This window comes from Macaca fascicularis, chromosome 16 (genome assembly GCF_037993035.2).
Source record: "Macaca fascicularis isolate 582-1 chromosome 16, T2T-MFA8v1.1".
NCBI lineage: Eukaryota > Metazoa > Chordata > Mammalia > Primates > Cercopithecidae > Macaca > Macaca fascicularis.
Window position 1 is genome coordinate 87,587,284 of NC_088390.1, and position 18,512 is coordinate 87,605,795.

At 56.6% G+C, this 18,512-nt stretch overlaps 2 protein-coding genes across 9 annotated transcripts in view; one reads left to right on the forward strand and one right to left on the reverse strand.

The window, feature by feature from the left end:
• The first annotated feature begins 7,468 nt into the window (after nucleotides 1-7,468).
• PVALEF (parvalbumin like EF-hand containing) lies at nucleotides 7,469-14,055 on the forward strand. The gene is made up of 5 exons (XM_065532126.2): nucleotides 7,469-7,520; nucleotides 9,695-9,804; nucleotides 10,029-10,164; nucleotides 10,436-10,551; nucleotides 11,412-14,055. The coding sequence occupies exons 2-5, from the start codon at nucleotides 9,702-9,704 to the stop codon at nucleotides 11,456-11,458; spliced, it is 402 nt and encodes a 133-aa protein (XP_065388198.1). The 5' UTR covers nucleotides 7,469-7,520; nucleotides 9,695-9,701; the 3' UTR covers nucleotides 11,459-14,055.
• A 4,205-nt stretch (nucleotides 14,056-18,260) lies between these two features.
• The window catches only part of CEP131 (centrosomal protein 131), a 38,255-nt gene continuing 38,003 nt past the window's right edge, over nucleotides 18,261-18,512 (reverse strand). For all 8 annotated transcript variants that reach the window (XM_074020864.1, XM_045376529.3, XM_074020863.1 and 5 more), the window contains one exon: nucleotides 18,261-18,508. In XM_074020864.1, coding sequence (XP_073876965.1) covers nucleotides 18,434-18,508 — 75 coding nt within the window. In that variant the 3' untranslated portion in view covers nucleotides 18,261-18,433. The remainder of the gene's footprint in view (nucleotides 18,509-18,512) is intronic.

Consider the following 18,512-nt stretch of genomic DNA (forward strand, 5'->3'; position numbering starts at 1 on the left):
ATTAGTGTTAGGTGTGGGGTGGGGGCACCCGGGACAGCCCCGCACAGTGGGAAAGCTATAGGGTGAACCCTACGGGGAAGAATATGGCAGGACCATGGACTCTGCCACCTTCTGACCCGCTCATTCCACTACTGTGAACGTAGCCAAGGAAAGGGAGGGTTTCTTGGACAAAAACACTCACTGCAACGTTATATCTAATGACAAAAAACCCTGAAGCTTCTCCTGGTCCAGCAGCAGACGGCCAGTCAAGAAAGTTGCTGGGGCTGGGTGCGGTGGCTCACGCCTCTAATCCCAGCACTTTGGGAGGTCGAGGCAGGAGGATCACTTGGAGTCAGGAGTTCAAGATCAGCCTGGCCAACGTGGTGAAAATACAAAAACTAGCTGGGCGTGGTGTGGTGGTGGGCACCTGTAATCCTAGCTACTCGGGAGGCTGAGGCAGGAGAATCGCTTGAACCCGGGAGGCGGAGGTTGCAGTGAGCCGAGACCGCAACATAGCACTCCAGCCTGGGCAACAGAGTGAGACTCCATCTCAAAAAAAAAAAAAAAAAAAAAAAAGTCACTGGACTGTCAGCTCCCAGGCACAGCACGGAGCCATCTGCCATCGTAACTGCAGAGTTGTGTGACACTGAGAAAGCAGACACCGCGGTGACATCAGCTCTGCGTAAGAATCAGAGGGGCGGACACCCGCACGAAGGGAAACCTGTGGTTTCGGGTGGAGAAGAGGCGGTGTGAGGCCTTCTTCACTGTTGCAATTGGGGTATCAAAAACAAATGCACAGTGAAGCGTCTCCTTCCCGACAGGCCATGGCTGGGGGAGCTCCTAGCTGATGTATCCCTGTTCTGGTTTCACCCTGGTGGTGACAGCCCTACAAAGGCCCTGCCCAACGAGAGACGCCAGCAAGGAGAGAGGTGCCTGCAAAAGCCACCTGCCTCATAGAGATGCCCTCTCCTTCCAGGGCCCTTATTTTAGGAGCTTCATGAGCCGGGCCCTGGTGTGGCTCCCTGGCCTCTGCAGTGACCCAGAGACAGACAGCTGCTCAGGCCTGGCCACTCACTGGAGGAAGCCAGGTTGTCTGGTGTCTTCTGCTGGCCTCTCAAACACCCTGGCCAGCCTGTATGTCATGGCAGATGCTGCCAGGCCCAGTGGGCCATCTCCATGGGCCCTCGCATTCCTCCCTACAGCCCCCATGAGGCCGTGGGTGGGGTGGAAGCTCATGTTACACAGGGATGCCCCGAGAGAACAGACCATGTGGCTTGTCCAAGCTCACAGCTGGAAAGCCAGGCCTATATCATATCTTGCTCTACAGGAAAGCACTGAGAATTGGACACATTCCAAGAAACACAAAACCTACCAAGACTAAATCCCAAAGAAACAGAAAATCTGAATAGATCTGTAACTAGTAAGGAGATTGAATCAGTGATCAAAAGTTTCCCATCAAAGAAAGGCCCAGGACCTGACAGTTTCACTGGTGAATGCCACCAAACATTTAAAGAAAAAACACCAATTCTTCTCAAACTTTTCCAAAAAAATTGATTTCACCCACTCCTAACTCACTCGATGAGGCCAGCATTACCCTGACACCAAAGCCAAAGAGACTACAAGGAAAGAAAAATACAGGCCAACATCCCTCATGAACACAGATTCAAAAATCCTCAACCAAATGCTGGCAAACTGAATTCAGCAGCATATGGAAAGGATCATACACCATAATCAAGTGGGATTTATTCCTCGAATGCAAGGATAAGCCAACTACAAAATTTGATCAGTGTGATAAACCACACTCACAGAAGAAAGAACAGAAAACACGTGATCATCTCAACTGATGTAGAAAAAGCATTTGACAAAATTCAACACCCTTTCATGATAAAAATGCTCAAAAAGCTATGAGTAGAAGGAAACTACCTCAACATGATAAAAACTGTCCATGAAAAGCCCACAGCAAACATCATACTCAGTGGTGAAAGGCTGAAAACTTTTCCTCTAAGATCAAGAACAAGAAAAGCATGTCCACTCTCGCCACTCCTATTCAACACAGTACTGGAGGTTCCAGTCGGACCAAGCAAGAAAAAGAAATAAAAGGCATTCACATTGGAAAGGAAAAAGCAAGGCCGGGTGCGGTGGCTCACGCCTGTAATCCCAGCACCTTGGGAGGCCAAGGCGGGTGGATCACCTGAGGTCAGGAGTTTGAGACCAGCCTGGCCAACATGGTGAAACCCCATCTCTACTAAAAATACAAAAATTAGCTGGGTGTGGTGGCATATGCCTGTAGTCCCAGCTACTCGGGAGGCTGAGACAGGAGTATCTCTTGAACCTGGGAGGCAGAGGTTGCAGTGAACCAAGATCACACCACTGCACTCCAGCCTGAGCGACAGAGCAAGACTTAATCTCAAAATAAAGAAAAAAGAAAAAAGAAAAATGTAAAATTACTCTGTTTACAGATGATATGATGTTATATGTAAGGAATTTTAAATACTCCATAAAAAATCTGTTAGAGCTAATTAATGATATCAGCAAAGTAGCAAGATACAAAGTCAACATCCAAGTATCAGTTGCATTTCTATACACTACCAATGGATAATCTGAAAAGGATTATCCATTTTGCCCAAAAAAGACAAAAACAATTCCATGTATAGTACCATCAAAAAGAATAAAATAATTAGGAATTAACTTAACCAAGGAGGTGAAAGACTTGCACAATGAAAACTACAAAATATTGCTGAAAGAAATTAAAGAACACATAAATAAATAGAAACACAAAAATAAATAGAATTCTATGTTCATGGATTGGAAGATTTAATAGTGTTAAGATGTCAGTACTTCCCAAAGCAATCTACAGAGTCAACACAATCCCTATCTAAATCCCAGTGACTTTTGCAGAAATAGGAAGCCCATCCTAAAATTCATATGGAATCTCAAGAGGCCCAAGATATCCAAAACAATCTTGAAAAAGAAGAACAAAGCTGGACGACTCATAATTCCTGATTTCAAAACTCACTACAAAGCTACATAAATCAAAATGGTATGGTACTCACAGACAGACAGACATATAGACCAATGGAATAGAACAGAGAGCCCAGGGCTGGGTGCGGTGGCTCAAGCCTGTAATCCCAGCACTTTGGGAGGCTGAGATGGGCGGATCACGAGGTCAGGAGATCGAGACCATACTGGCTAATATGGTGAAATCCCGTCTCTACTAAAAAAAAAAAAAAAATACAAAAAACTAGCCAGGCATGGTGGTGGGCACCTGTAGTCCCAGCTACTCGGGAGGCTGAGGCAGGAGAATGGCATAAACCCGGGAGACGGTCCAGCCTGGGTGACAGAGTGAGACTCCGTCTCAAAAAAAAAAAAAAAAAAAAAAAAGAACAGAGAGCCCAGAAATAAACCTTCATATAATATGGTCCAACGATTGTTGACAAGAGTGCCAAGACCATTCAATGGGGAAAAACAGTCTTTCAACAAATCGTGCTGGGAAAACTAGATGTCCACATGCAAAATAATGAAATTGGACCCTTACCTAACACCATATATGAAAATAACTCAAAATGGATCAAAGACCTAAATGTAAAACATGAAACTCTTTTTTTTTTTTTTTTTTTTTTGAGACGGAGTCTCGCTCTGTCGCCCAGGCTGGAGTGCAGTGGCCAGATCTCAGCTCACTGCAAGCTCCGCCTCCCGGGTTCCCGCCATTCTCCTGCCTCAGCCTCCCTAGTAGCTGGGACCACAGGCGCCGCCACCTCGCCCGGCTAATTTTTTGTGTTTTTAGTAGAGACGGGGTTTCGCCGTGTTAGCCAGGATGGTCTCGATCTCCTGACCTTGTGATCCGCCCGTCTCGGCCTCCAAAAGTGCTGGGATTACAGGCTTGAGCCACCGCGCCCGGCCGATGAAACTCTTAAAAGAAAACAGAGCAAAAGCCTCATGACATGGGATTTGACAAGATTTCTTGGATATGACAGCAAAGGCATGGTCAACAAAAGAAAAAAATAGACAACTTTGATTTCATGATAACTAAAAAATCTCGTGGGTCGAAAGAAACTATCAACAGACTAAAAAGGCAACCCAAAGAATGGCAGAAAATATTTGCAAATCATATATCCGAAAATAGATTAATAACCAGAAATTTAGAGAGAATATATGAAGAACTCCTAAAACTTAATCACAAATAAACAAAATTCAGTTCAAAAATGGGCAAAGGACTTGAATAGACATTTATCCAAAGAAGATATCAACTGCCTAACAAGCCCATGAGAAGATGCCTACGATCACTAATCATGAGGCAAATGGAAATCAAAGCTACAACAAGGGCGGGACGCGGTGGCTCACGCCTGTAATGCCAACACTTTGGGAGGCCAAGGTGGGTGGATCACCCGAGGCCAGGAGTTCAGGACCAGCCTGGTCAACATGGTGAAATCCCATCTCCACTAAAAATACAAAAATTAGCCAGGCATGGTTGCACATGCCTGTAATCCCAGCTACTCAGGAGGCTGAGGCAGAAGAATCACTTGAACCCAGAAAGCGGAGGTTGCAGTGAGCCGAGATCATGCCACTGCAATCCAGCCTGGGTGACAGAGCAAATTTCCATCTCGAAAGACAAAAATGAAAACAAAACAAATCACAATGAGATGCCACCTCACACCCCTTAGGATGGCTGCTATTTAAAATAAAAACCCTCAGAGAAGAGAATCACAAGTATTGGTGAGGATGTGGGGCAGTCGGCCCCTGTGCGCTGCCAGTGGGAATGGAAAACAGTGCGGCTGCCATGGAAACACTATGGCAGCTCCTCAAACACTTAAATTAGAACAACCGCATCAGCCAGCAATTCCACTTCTAGTTATCATCCCAAAAGAACTGAAAGCAGGCTCTCAGAGAGACATTTGTACACCCATGTTCATAGCAGCATTATTCACAATTGCCAAAAGGTAGAAGAAAAATCTAGGGTCCATGAACAGACAAATGAATACTCAAAATGTACAATAAATGAGTATCATTCACCATTTTTTTTTTTTTTTTGAGACAGAGTCTTCTTTTGTCACCCAGGCTGGAGTGCGGTGGCACAATCTCAGCTCACTGCAACCTCTGCCTCCCGAGTTCTAGCAATTCTGCTGCCTCAGCCTCCCAAGTAGCTGGAACTCCAGGCTCCCACCACCACCCCTGGCTAATTTCTGTATTTTCAGTAGAGACGGGGTTTCACCATGTTGGCCAGGCTGGTCTCGAACTCCTGACCTCAGGTGATCTGCCCGCCTCGGCCTCCCAAAGTGCTGGGATTGTGCAGGTGTGAGCCACCGCTCCTGGCTTAAAACTCCATCTCAAAAAAAAAAAAAAAAAAAAGGTGGCCGGGGACGGTGGCTCACGCCTGTAATCCCAGCACTTTGGGAGGCCAAGGTAGGCAGATCACCTGAGGTCAGGAGTTCAAGACCAGCCTGATCAATATGGTGAAACCCCGTCTCTACTAAAAATACAGAAATTAGTCAGGCGTGGCAGCGTGCACCTGTAATTCCAGCTACTTGGGAGCCTGAGACAGGAAAATTGCTTGAACCTGGGAGGCGGAGGTTGCAGGGCGGAGATTGTGCTACTGTATCCCAGCCTGGGTGATAGGGTGATAGAGTAAGACACTGTATCAATAATAGCAATTTAAAAAGGGCAACGATGGTAAATTTATGCTATGTGAATTTTATCATGATAAAAAGGCAAACAAGAAAGAAGAGAAGCATTAAGGAAATGGAGGAAAAGGCACCCGCCGAGCCTGGACATTCTCCAGCATCAAACGTGTGTTCTGCAGGTGACTTTATCTGCATCGTGTTCGCTTGCATATTCCAAATATTCTGTAATAATCCTAACTGCTTCATCTCATCCAAAAGTTATTACAGATAATATTTCAATCATCCTAATTAAAACAATCACATTCATTTAAAGGCCAAAGTCAGGCAAGAATTTTACTGGCCACTAATTGCTGCTGGGGCCAGGCAGGGCTCAGCCCTTTGGGAAAGTGACCTGGGAGGATCCACCAGTGTCCCCTTCCCTGTCCCGGCCTGGACATCTCCCTGATATCCGACCTGAGGCTCCAGGTGGCCCCGACCTCTATACCCGGCTGGGATGGGCCCTGCAGCCCCGTCGGGGACCACATGGAACCGGGTTCGTCTCCTCAGCTCCTGGGGTCTCTTGAAGAAGGAGGATAATGGAGCCTCCTTCAAGAGGCTGCTGTGGGCCGGGCGCGGTGGCTCACGCCTGTAACCCCAGCACTTTGGGAGGCCAAGGTGGGTGGATCACGAGGTCGGGAGATCGAGACCATCCTGGCTAACACGGTGAAACCCCGTCTCTACTAAAAATACAAAAAATTAGCCGGGCGAGGTGGCGGGCACCTGTAGTCCCAGCTACTCGGAGGCTGAGGCAGGAGAATGGCGTGAACCCGGGAGGCGGAGCTTGCAGTGAGCCGAGATCGCGCCACTGCACTCCAACCCGGGGTGACAGAGCGAGACTCCATCTCAAAAAAAAAAAAAAAAAAAAAAAGGCTGCTGTGGCAGTCCGAGACCCCCGGGGCCCTGCCAATGGCAGATGACACTGTTATTACATTGTCACCTATCACATATCATGACTGTCACCTTCAGTAGTGGGGACAATATCCTCACACCTCCAAAATGAGCAGGCTACCACGGCCTACGTAAGAGGCCTTGGTGGTCCCGTGGCCTCCAGTAGAAAGCCGGCCCCCCACCCCGGCAGGCAGCACCGTCCCTGGCTTGCTCACAGACCTGCCGTGCCCAGCATGACCACCCTCCCTGGCAGAAGGGGACCGTGCCCCTGGTATATTCAGAGCCAGCCAGGGATCACCCTGGCCCCCAGCAGGGGAGGCACCGTGGTTTGTGAGGAGGACCTGGCCTGGATAAGCTTTGTCCCGTAGGAGCCTGGAGCCTCCCTACTCCCACCAGCCTGCAGGCTGCGCTGTGCCCCTTCCCACCGGCCCAAGCCCCCAGGCTGGGCTGCAGCACCCACTTGGCTGCCCCTTCAAACCCTACTCACGTGCCTGGCCCTGGAGCCTGTTTCCTGCACCAGAGCTGGATGGACGGGGTCCTCAGCCTCAATCTCCCTGCACCCACGCACCGCCCGCAGCCCCTCCCACCGTGTGCAGCCCACCGCACTGGAGGCCTGAGGCCTGGGTTCCAGCCCCGTGACCTTGGGCAGGTCCCTCAGCCCTTCTGACCTCAGGTTTCCAGCTGCTGTCTGCCCAGCTGGCCTCGGTCACCCGCTCACCGGCTCACTGGTGCCCTCTGCTCCTCCCTAACTCCATCCCAGGTTTGGGGAGGCCAGACGCGGTTAAGGGTCAGTCTGCCCAGCCCAGTGTGGACACACCAAGTGCCTGCGAGCCCCTGGGAGCTGCCTGTGCCAGGCTGGAGTGCCAGGGAGGGGCGAGGACAGCTGCAGCCCCAAGATGTAAACAGGCGTGCAGGTATAAAAGCTGGAGCCCCTGGGCCTCTCCGCACCCCCGCCTGACCCACCTTCCCAGAACTCTCAAAAGAAGCCAGGCAGAGGTGAGCCCTGCCAAGGAGGGCTGTGGGTCCCAGGCAGAGGTAAGCCCTGCCAAGGAGGGCTGTGGGTCCCAGGCAGAGGTGAGCCCTGCCAAGGAGGGCTGTGGGTCCCAGGCAGAGGTAAGCCCTGCCAAGGAGGGGTGTGGGTCCCTGGCAGCTGAGGTTATCCGAGCTGGATGGTGGGAACTTGGGGGCCTCCTCTTCATCCACAGGACAAGGGTGGCCCTGGGAGACCCCAGGGAGCCCAGGGGAGGTGGGGAAAGGAAGTGGAAAGAGAAGGAATGACCCTTCCTGCCAGTATCACCACTATGAGCCCCAAGGGGACCCCCGGATGGAAGACAGCTGCACGTGCCTAGTCCTGTGGGGCACATGTGCGTGCACGCGGGTGCTGGCGCGAGCCTCTGTGGGCACGGCTACAAGAGGCGGCTGAGAGCTGGGGCCTCTGCATAGGGAGCTGGACCTGCTCACTCTGCCCCTAGGCCCCCAGGCTCTGAGTGGGGATGGAGATGGGGTGTGGCTGGCAGGGCAGCGGGTCCAAGGCCTCTGGCCCCCAGACTCCAGCAGACACACAGAGCCGGCTCTGGTCCCCGTGCCCTGCCAGAGGGATCCCACTGCCTCCATCACCTGTTCCCCCGAGAGGCCTCTCTCATCTCAGCATCTGCCCTTGGTGACTAGGTGGCAGAGGCTAGTTGCTGTGGGCAGACCACAGCCTCCAAGAATGGAAGGTCCGGAATGGCCCGGGGCGGGGCAACCCAGATGTAGCAATGCTGGGGAGGTGTGTGCTCTGAGGGGTCTTAGCCCAGCCTGGAGGCTACAGGAGCTCCAGCTGTGGAGGGTGGGTAAAGGGAGTGGGGAAAAAGAGGCCTTTTGGCAGGGCCTTTCCCGGCACTGAGGGCAGCCCCCCGAGTCCAGGCAGGGCCTAAGGATAGCTCGTGTGGTGTCCCACAGCCTCCCCCCGCAGGACATCCTGGCTCACTTGGATCCCGTTAAACTGCAGCCCGGGCCGGCGATGCAGGAGCTATAAATAAACCAGCAGTCTGGAGCTCCAGGCCTGCCTCCACCCTGTCTCCAGCCCGGATCCCAGGCTCCCCTGCCTTTGTTGGGGGCACCCCTGAGAGCAGTGGGATTGGGGGTGGTGAACGAGCCCAGCCCAGGGGCGCCCCCAGCGCTCGGCAGATGGGACATTGGTTCCTGGCTCAGCCACGTTTAGCGTGAAATTTGGCCCAGCCCCTCCTCTATAAAGGAGGTGACATTGGGCCTGGGGCCCCAAGTGGGAGGCAGGTGTCCTCTCTTCCAGAACGGGTCCCCCAGATGCCAGGGTTGGAGGAGGGGAACCAGAGTTCCAGCTCTGAATGAAGTGGGGCAGGGCCTGTCCTGAGGGCCTTGGAGGCCCAGGCCTGCCCCACATGCCCGCTCACCAACACCCTGCTGGCTGGGGGAATCAGCCACTGCAGGGGCCTTGGGGGCCCAGCTCCAGCCCCATAGCAGCAGACAAGCCCATTCCCCACCATCTCCCTTCTCTCCTGGCTCCTCACACAACCCCGTGAAGGGGCAGGTGTCTCCCCATATCACATGGCAGCTGGAGGCACCATGGGTTGGGGAGAAGAACCTGGTCCAAGGGCTGCAGCTGGCACCCCCACACCCCCGGGGCACCAGGGTTGGGTTGCAACCCTTGACCTATGGCCTCTCTATCCAGAGGAGAGCAGAGATGCCTCTGGCCACTGCCCAGCCCCATTCGAGAACACAGGCCGCCCCTCCTGGCAGCAAGAGCGTTCCAGAAGGCTCTACCACCCCGTGAACTTTCAAGAGGGCCAAGAAGCCTGGGACACCTGCTGCCCCTTGCGCTCTGAGATAGCTGCTGTGCTGAGCCCCAGAACCCAACCCCCGCTGGGGACAGCAACCCGAGAGCCCAGCAGGTCACAAGGTGCTGCTGTGGGGGCCACAGGATGGCCCGGCCCCTTCCGCTGGCCCCTCTGCCTGTGCCCAGACCCTCATCTGCCTGGCTGGGATCCCAGCCTGTCTCAGGGGCCCTGCCACGACGCCAACACTATGACACCTGTCATCGTTCCCACTTTACGGCAGGACCCAGCACCACGCGGCATCTACGTCTGCTCTGGCCCAAGCAGCACCCCCAATCCATGTGTGCACTCCATGAATTGACTCCCTATCCACCCCAGGACCAGGATGGACGAGGACTTCTCCCAGATGAAGAAGATGGCCTTGGCCATGGGCACGTCCCTATCAGACAAGGACATTGAGCTGCTGCCCACGGACATGAGACACCACGGTACAGCCTGCCCCGCCCAGCACAGCCCCCACCCATCCAGCCCAGCTGTGGTCAGGAGACCTCACCCCTTTTTTGGGGCTGATGGGTCCAGGACCCCAGGACCTGCGGCGGGCGGGGACATGGGGGTGCAGGACCTGGCAGCCCCCATCCCAGGGTGGGGTCTTCCCTGGAGGCCTGGCGGGAGTGAGGTTGGCCCCTCCGTGAGCCCAGCCTGGTTGCCCCAGGATCCTACAGCTACCTCAAGTTCTTTGAGCACATGCGCAAGTTCCACGCCTCAGGCCAGCTGGACGAAGCCATCCGAGAGGCCTTCCAGGCCCTGGACAAGGACAGGAGCGGCTTCATTGAGTGGAATGAGATCAAGTAATAGCCGGTGGCCGGGGAGGGGTGGGGCCCAAGCCACCCAGACCACACCAAATGCCCACCTGGCAGACCTGGCTTTCCCCCACCGGGTCCCGGCTAGCCTTGTAGCTGGCAGGGCTGGGCCAGAACCGGCTAGAGGCCCAGGAGGCCCACAGGCCCAGGCTCCTGGCCTGAAGTGTCCTCGCCTACAAAGTGGGGGGTGAACGTCTCGTGAGCCACTGGGCACTGGCTGGAAGCCCGTTGGCACTGACTCGAGCCCCCTCGGCCCCAGGTACATTCTGTCCATCATCCCCAGCAGCGGGCCCACTGCCCCGCTGACAGACGAGGAGGCTGAGGCCATGATCCAGGCGGCGGACACAGACGGGGATGGGAGGATCGACTACGAAGGTGGGGGCAGCACAGCCAGGGTATCCTCAGGACCCTCCTTCCCCTGCTAGGCCACGACCCTTGCCCATGGCCTCACCCTGAGGGCACCAGCACCCAACTCATAGAAGAGGAAATCCAGGCTCAGGGGTCTGGGCTGGGCCGGGAGCCGAGGGGCTCTCCCCTGGGCCAAGGGCCCCACTGCAGAGGGGCGGCCGGGAGGGCTTTGGGAAGGCCAGCTGTGGCGGAGCCAGCGGGTATGGGGTCTCTGGGCTCAGGGATACCATCTTCTGGGGGGCCCACGGTCTTTGAGGCTCTCCATGGCTGCCCTGAGTTCTGGGCCATCTCACTCCCCAGTGGCTGGCCACAGGCCTGGAGGGCAGAGGGCACACGAGGTGGGCTGGGCCTCCAGACACCCCCTGCCCAGCCATGGGCCCTGTCCTCATCTGCCTGGGTCTGGAAACCCCAGCAAACCTGGCTTGTGGGGAGCCACAAGGCTTGGCGAGCAGCCTGGCCCCTCTCAGAACCCAGGGCCCCCAGCTGCTCCGTGCCTCAGTTTCCCCACTAAGAGATGATCATAGGAGGAGCACCTGTTCTCAGAGGGTCTGGTGGAATTCCTGAGAGTCTCTGCAGAGACCCAGGCCACTGCAAGTCCCCAGTCCCCGGCCGGGGTCAACTCATCACGACCAAGCAGCCTGGCCCAGGGCAAACGGCTCCAGCGTGGGGCCCCGGCCAGACAGGCTGGAGGCCTGGTCCCTACCCAAGGGCTTGGGGACTGTGTCGTCCAGGCACACTCCCTCTGCCTCTTTTGAGAGTTAAAGGGCTTACAGGGATTGGGGGACACAAAACAGGGGTACTAACTAGAAATTGGTCTCCTGCTCTAGAATTTTCTGAATTGATCAAAAAGGAGAAAATTCCAAAGAAGAAGTAGCACCATGACCAGCCCTGGCCAGCCGAGGGGTTCTCATGGGGTAACTCAGGGTGACCACACACCTGGACAGAAGCTGTTGGGTAAGAGGAGGCAGCTGTGAGGGCGGACCCAACTTTTGCCGGAAAATGGAAGAAAAGCAGCATTAAATGAATGACGCAGCCTGGTGTGTCTGCTGGGGGTGCTGGTGTGAACCGGGGTGGGGGCAGGATCAGGGCCATGGGTGACAATGGCTGGGGGACAGGGCCGCCGTGTGAGAGGGGGAAGGAAGACGCCTTCTCCCATCCCCCAGCCCCACCTGGCTGTGGGAAGCCCCCAAGGGCGACCCTGCAGCGAGATTCCGTCCAGCTGGGCCTCCGGTCTGCAGGGTACATGGTGCTCTGTGGGCCCAAACCCCTGAAGAGCCCCTTTCCAATCTGCAATGGGCCTGGCCGGGGCCACACACTCCCAGTTCATACCTGAACGCAGTAGGGGGACACCTGCAGCCCCTGGGCGCCCCGGCAGGGGCCTTGTTCCAGGCCGAGGCACCCGGCAGACCCTCTGCCCCCATCTCCTGCCTGCTCAGGCTCCCGGGCGGGGCCCTTCTGTCTCCCGGCTGTGTGTCTCCCTTGATGGTGCTCCTCTCCCCGCTTAGTGCTTCCGGCGGGACCCCAGCCCAGTCCTTGGTCCTCTGTCCCACCCACACTCGCCTACCTGGAGCCCCTCATCTGGTGGCTTAAGGGCCCCTGGCGTGGCAGTTCCCAGCCCTGAGGTCCTGTGAGCAGCAGGAGCCTGGGCCCCCTTGGTGCTATTTGTGGATGTGGGTGTCGGCCTCCAGCTGCTCACTGGCCACACGGGACTCCAGGCCCTCTGGGCTGGTGGCACTGAGGGTCTTGGGAGCCTGAGTCCTGGCTCGCCCCAGAAGGGAAGACACCTGCCCATCAGGGGAGCCCTTGCTGGGCCTTACGGTAGCGAGAACAGAGCTGCTCCAGAGGCGAGTGTGGCAATGTCAGGGTCTACTTGTCACGGCAGCAAGACTGAGGCTGATCCACATGCCATCCTCACGGCCCACCCGCGGGTAACTACAGGCTCCATTGAGAAATACACACAGAGCCCACTGCCCACACCACCCTGGCCACGGTCACTCTCGCCTGGGTAACCACCACAGCCCCATGGTTGGTCTCTCCACCTCTACCCTCTGAAGGTCCTTCCTCAACTTGGTGTCTGGAGGGCTCCCTCTCGGAACCCTCCCAGGGCTTTCCTCTCACACAGGGTGATGCTGGGGGCCTCACGGACTCTGGCTCCCACTGTCCCTCTGACCTAAGACCCCCAGGTCCTGCCCCTCCTGATGCAGCCACGTGGCCCCCCTGCCTCCTCAGCCACCATGCCCTGGGGCCTTTGTGCCTCCAGCCCTCAGCCTGGCACGCCATTCCCTAGACATCCAGCTGCGAGGCAGACTATCTCCTCCTTCGATGCTTTCTGCAAATGTCGCATCCCGAGGTTGTCTTCACCTGCCCTGTTTGATATGTCACTCACCCTCGCCAGCATCCTGTGTCCCCCGGACCAGATCTTTTCCCCAAAGCACTCCCCGTCCCCTAATACACTATGAAATCCACGTGTGTATGCGTCTATTATGCGCAAACAGAGCATGGGTGCTAAGATCCAGAGCAGGGGAGCTCCGAGAGGCGAGTGCAGGCAGCACAGGCTGCCCCACTGGGCATCTGCCAGTCAGCAGCGGGACTGAGAGGGCACCGGGCGGCCTCCTGCTGTCCAGGGCCTGTCCGGGAGGAGGGGCTTTGGCTGCAGCTGCAATGGGCTACCCAGTGGGAGTAAGAACAGCAGAGAACCCGACCCGGCCTCACCAACTGGAGGCTGCCCTCACAGTCAGTGCAGAGCCCAGCATCAGCCCCTCTCCTCCCTGCCAGCCAGAGCCACAGTGAGCCCACCAGACAGGGGGCTGGCAAAAGTCAGTCCCAGGCCCAGATCCAGCCCAACACCGGCCAAACCTGGTTTTGAACTGTCCAGGACAGCTTTCGCACTGTGCTCAGAGGCCTTAGAAAGTTTGAAAATAAAGAAGGGGCCGGGTACGGTGGCTCACACCTGTAATCCCAGCACTTTGGGAGGCTGAGGCAGGCGGATCACCTGAGGTCAGGAGTTCAAGACCAGCCTGGCCAATATGGTGAAACCCTGTCTCTGCAGAACGCACATTATTTTTAAATATGTAAAGCATTTACCAAAATTGTCCAAACGCTGGGCCCTAAAGTGAGATGCAATCAAGTTAAAGGACTGAAATAATACGGAACATTCTCTGACCATACAGAAGCTAAGTTAGAAATTTAAAAGAGAAACAAAGCAGCGCAGTTCTAAACAGCCTATGGTTCAAAGGGACCATCCTGCAAATTTGAAAATGGTTTGCACCAAAGAAGAATGAAAATACAACACGTCAACTTGTGGCTGCCGCTCAAACGGTGCCTTGGGGGAAACTCACAGTCTTCGATGCACAGACTCCAAAGGAAAAGGGCCTGGGAATCCATGTTCTAAGTATCCTTCCCAAGAAGTCAGAAAAAGAACAAAAAAGGAAGCTCGCAGGAGGGGCAGAAATAAAGGTGCGCATTGTGAAATATTAAGTTTCCCTCTTTCTTTCCATCTCCCCTGCTGGAACATAAACCCCTCGAGGGGTTGGGTGTGGTAACCTGGAGTCCCAGCTACTTGGGAGGCTGAGGCAGGAGAATTGCTGTACCCCAAATTCTAGGCCTGGCACTGACAGATGCCTTAGATGATTTGGTTGATGATGTGAACTGTCTCAAAGACGCAGGCTCCGCCAGGGAAAGAATGGAACCCATGAGGGCGGCGAGCCAGATCGGGTGGAATGAAACCCAGGCAGAGTCCATTTGTGTTTCTAGGGTCTGGGCCCCACCCCGAAGCCCTTCCCCCACCCCCAACAGCCCATCAACCTAGACAGGGAAGTGACCCAGCTGGGGGAAGGGAGTCCAGCTTTCTCAATGGTGAGACTCGGGGTGCCCCCCACCGTGACTCAGAGACCCCTCCAAACCCCTGGGGACCTCCACAGTGTCTTGCTGGGTGAAGCCCTCCTCTGTGTTGCTGTCTGTTGGGCACTAGAGCTACCTGGAGCAGAAGGAGCTGGAAGGCTCAGGGCAACAGGTTTGACCTGGGGCCTTTCCCGGAAGGCTGGGGCCTAATAGCTGCCCCTGGAGCACAGAGCCGCCCCCTGCCCACCGCACTCCCAGCCTCCCGCACTCCACTCCCCACAGGGAAGAGAAATGCCATCTAAGCCCCCTTCCCCAGGCACCCTGTCCAGGTGAAGCCGCCCGGCAGACAGGCCCTCTCCTCAATGTTCCAGCCTCTCAGGAAAATGCTTCTCAGCAGCAGCACACTTGAGGCCACGCAGCGGGAGGGCAGCACTGAGACAGGAATGATACTCGGTACCAGTCCATTCATCTAAAATCTGAATTAGAAACCAACAGGCTGGGTATGGTGGTTCACACCTGTAATTCAACTTTGGGAGGCCAGGGTGGGGTGACCACTTGAATGATCACTTGGTGATCACTCAAACCAGGAGTTGGAAACCAATCTGGTCAACACAGTGAGACTGTCTACAAAAGTAAAATAAAAGTAGCTGGGCATGGTCTCCCACTACCAGGTAGTCCCCACTACCTGGGAGGCTGAGGCGGGGGGAATCACTTGAGGCTAGGAGTTCGAGGCTGCAGTGAGCTATAAATGCGCCACTATACTCCAGCTTGGGCAACAGAGCAAGACCTTGTCTCAAAAAATAAAGATTAGGCCAGGCGCGGCGGTTCATGCCTGTAATCCCAGCACTTTGGGAGGCCGAGGTGGGTGGATCACGAAGTCAAGAGATCAAGACCAGCCTGGCCAACATGGTGAAATCCCATCTCTACTAAAAATACAAAAATTAGCCGTCTTGGTGGCACACACCTGTAATCCCAGCTACTTGGGAGGCTGAGGCAGGAGAATCACTTGAATCCGGGAGGCGGAGGTTTCAGTGAGCCAAGATCACGCCACTGCACTCCAGCCTGGGCAACAGAGACTCTGTCTCAAAATAAATAAATTAATTAAATTGAATTAAAATTTAAAAATTAAGACAATAAAAAACAAAATCCAAGAGATGCAACGATCCAGAGGTGGCCCCAAATGCAAAAGGCCCTCCGCACGTCCTTGTGAACAAATGGACTCAGGAATGAAGGAGAAACGAACGAGCAAATGAAAAACCCATAAGACAGGGGCTGGGAAGCCAGGGATGCCCCCAGCCGAAGGTCACACCCGTTTCTCTCTCCTTTTCTGGCCATGAGGAGTGTCCCAGGCCTCTTCTCACTATCTCTGTGGAGGTCACCCTGTGCATCCTGCTGGAGACCTTGTAAACAAACTTAGTTTAGTAATTCGCAGCCGTTTCACTGATAAAAACACCTTTTCTGCGGCCAGGGCGCCCGAACATGTGCCCCAGCAGAAAGCTCGGTTTCCCCACGTGGCCCCGCGCTGCTCCTGGGAGCCGGCTCCTGGGGGCTTCAGCTGCGGTGACGGAGGTGTGGGGCCCCCAGTACCTGAGATCTACAGCCGCCCACTCTCAGAGCCTGCCTGGCCAGCTGAGCTCACATTTGGGTGACGTTCTGGAGTTAAAGCCCAGCTGAGTGGCTCAGCTCTCAGCACCCTGCAGCCAGTGTCCCCATCGTCCCTGGGGGCCACTGCCCCCACACAGGCTTTGGTGAGGCCCCCAGAGCTTTGTCCTCAGCATGGGGCCTGGCCAACAGCAACTCATCGTAAGGGATGCAGCTGTCATCCTCGGCTCCTGCCCGCAGCCTCACCAGGAAGTACCTGGGTCTCACCCTGGCCCAGGAGCAGGCCCTGGGAGTGGGGTGGCCGCTGAGCTGAGCCTGAGTGTCCAAGACAAGCAAGGCTCACAGTGACCTAGGGGACAGTGGAAGCCGCCCCTCCCACCCCGCTAGGCACTGTCCCTGCTGTGCATTTCACCTTCACACAGGCCTGGCCCTGTCTGCAAAAGGGGGAAGGCCCAGCAGTGGTTCTGCGTGACCAACCACGACCCGGGGGACCACACTGCCCTGTCCTGTGCCCTAGATACCCAGCCCAGTGCCACACACAGCTCCAGCCCGAGCCTCCAGCTCTGATTCCAACATCTTGGGGCCCTTTGGGGCCTCCCCCCATGCCCCAGGTCCTCAAGCATGATTTGCACAGTCCCCTGAAGCCACATTTGCCTGGGCCCTGTCCGGTAGGGGCGTTCTCCTAGCCTCACCCCCGAGGTCCTCAGCTCCTCCTGGCTTGGGGCCCTAGTCTAGGCCTGGACCTGGGAACCTCGGGGGTGGTGAGCGAGAGGGACTCAGTGGCCTGCACCCCCTGCCAGGCGGGGGACCCACACCAGATGCAGGACAAGGCCCATCTCACACACATCCCTGGTCACCAAAGCCAGCACGGGGACCAGGGACGATGCCACCTGGAAGGATAAAGACATAAAGACAAGGACACGCCTTGTATCCAGGGCAGTGGCTTGGCCAGCAGGATGGTGCTGGGCACAAGGACCTGAGCCTGGCCAGCCCCTCCTGGGGGAAGGCAAGCCCCAGGCAGGGTCTCGGAGCAGGCCTGGGCAGCTAGCAGCACCTCTGTTCCACAGGGGGCCTCCCAGGACCCCAGGCATGGGCCCAGCAGCCGCTGCGGCCAGGGAGGTCCTAGCCATGCTGCAGGTGGGAAGACAGGCTCAGGGACGATGGGTCGACCCGGCGCAGATGCTGGGACAGTGTGGCATGGCAGCCCGAGCAACCCCAAAGCCCGGTCCCAGGACAGTGCGGCCTGCTCGGGGGCCCTTGTCTCCCACCAAGCGTTCAGGCGTGACTTCAGACCTCCCATCCCAGTGAGTGGGCGTCCAGCACTCACTTCCTGCTCAGTGTAGACAGAGGTGGAGGGAGGGCTGCCCCCCGAGGATTCAGGGCAGGTTCTGAGCTGACCGGGCCAAGCTGACCTGGGCTGAGCACCAGGCTGGGTGTGAACAGATACCCTGGGCCAGTGGGGGACCTGGTACCCTCTCCTGCCCTCCCCTGCCTGGGATCTTCCCCAGTGCCTCCTTCCTCAAGGGTGGGCCCTGTCCATCCCCATTTCTTGAGAGCTCCAGGCTGTCACACATAGCAGGGAGGGCAGGGCTTCCTGTCCCTCTGGAGTCTCCCAGCCGTAGGGGCACACTGGCGGCCGTGGGCTTCGAGCACCTGCAGGGCCGGGGCGGGGCCCTTGGAGCTCCTCCCAGGGGGTGAGTTCTGCTGAGCTCCTCCCGCGCCTGGTCAGGAATGGGGTGGGGAACTCCCTGCGCTTGGGACCGGAGCCCGAGTCTCAGGGCCCAGGGCAAGGCAGGGAACAGGAACTTGGGGGTTGGGTTGAACGCTGGGGAGCTGCGGGCTGAGCGCAGGGGGGCTGCGGGCTGAGCGCAGGGGGGCTGCTGGCTGAGCGCAGGGGCGCTGCTGGCTGAGCGCTGGGGGGCTGCTGGCTGAGCGCAGGGGGGCTGCTGGCTGAGCGCAGGGGGGCTGCGGGCTGAGCGCTGGGGGCTGCGGGCTGAGCGCAGGGGGGCTGCTGGCTGAGCGCAGGGGGGCTGCTGGCTGAGCGCAGGGGGGCTGCTGGCTGAGTGCTGGGGGCTGCTAGCTGGGGGGCTGATGGCCAAGCTTCATGATTCCCTGGTCAGCCTGCACGGGCTGGAGAGGGGAGTGGGAGGAAGAAAGCCAAACCCACGCCTGGCTGCCCTGCGGGTCTAGGGCGGCCTCTAGCCCAGGAGAGAAGACAAGGCAGTCACTCAAGGCACTGAAAACGACGGCCTCCTTTACTGTTAAAATGCAGCCACAGGTGCTCAGCCATGTGCATCTCAACCACCGGCCTCTGCAGGGGGCAGGTGGGCATCCCTGTGGGCCTCCGGGCCATGTCCAGCCTCTGTCCTCTGCCTTCCGTTCTTCGGCAGTGTTCCCAGCATCCTGGTTACTTGGTACTCAGCGTGGGCCGCCTGTGCTGCTCCAGCAGCTCCTCCAGGTGGTCGGCCCGCTTCACCGCAGCCTGC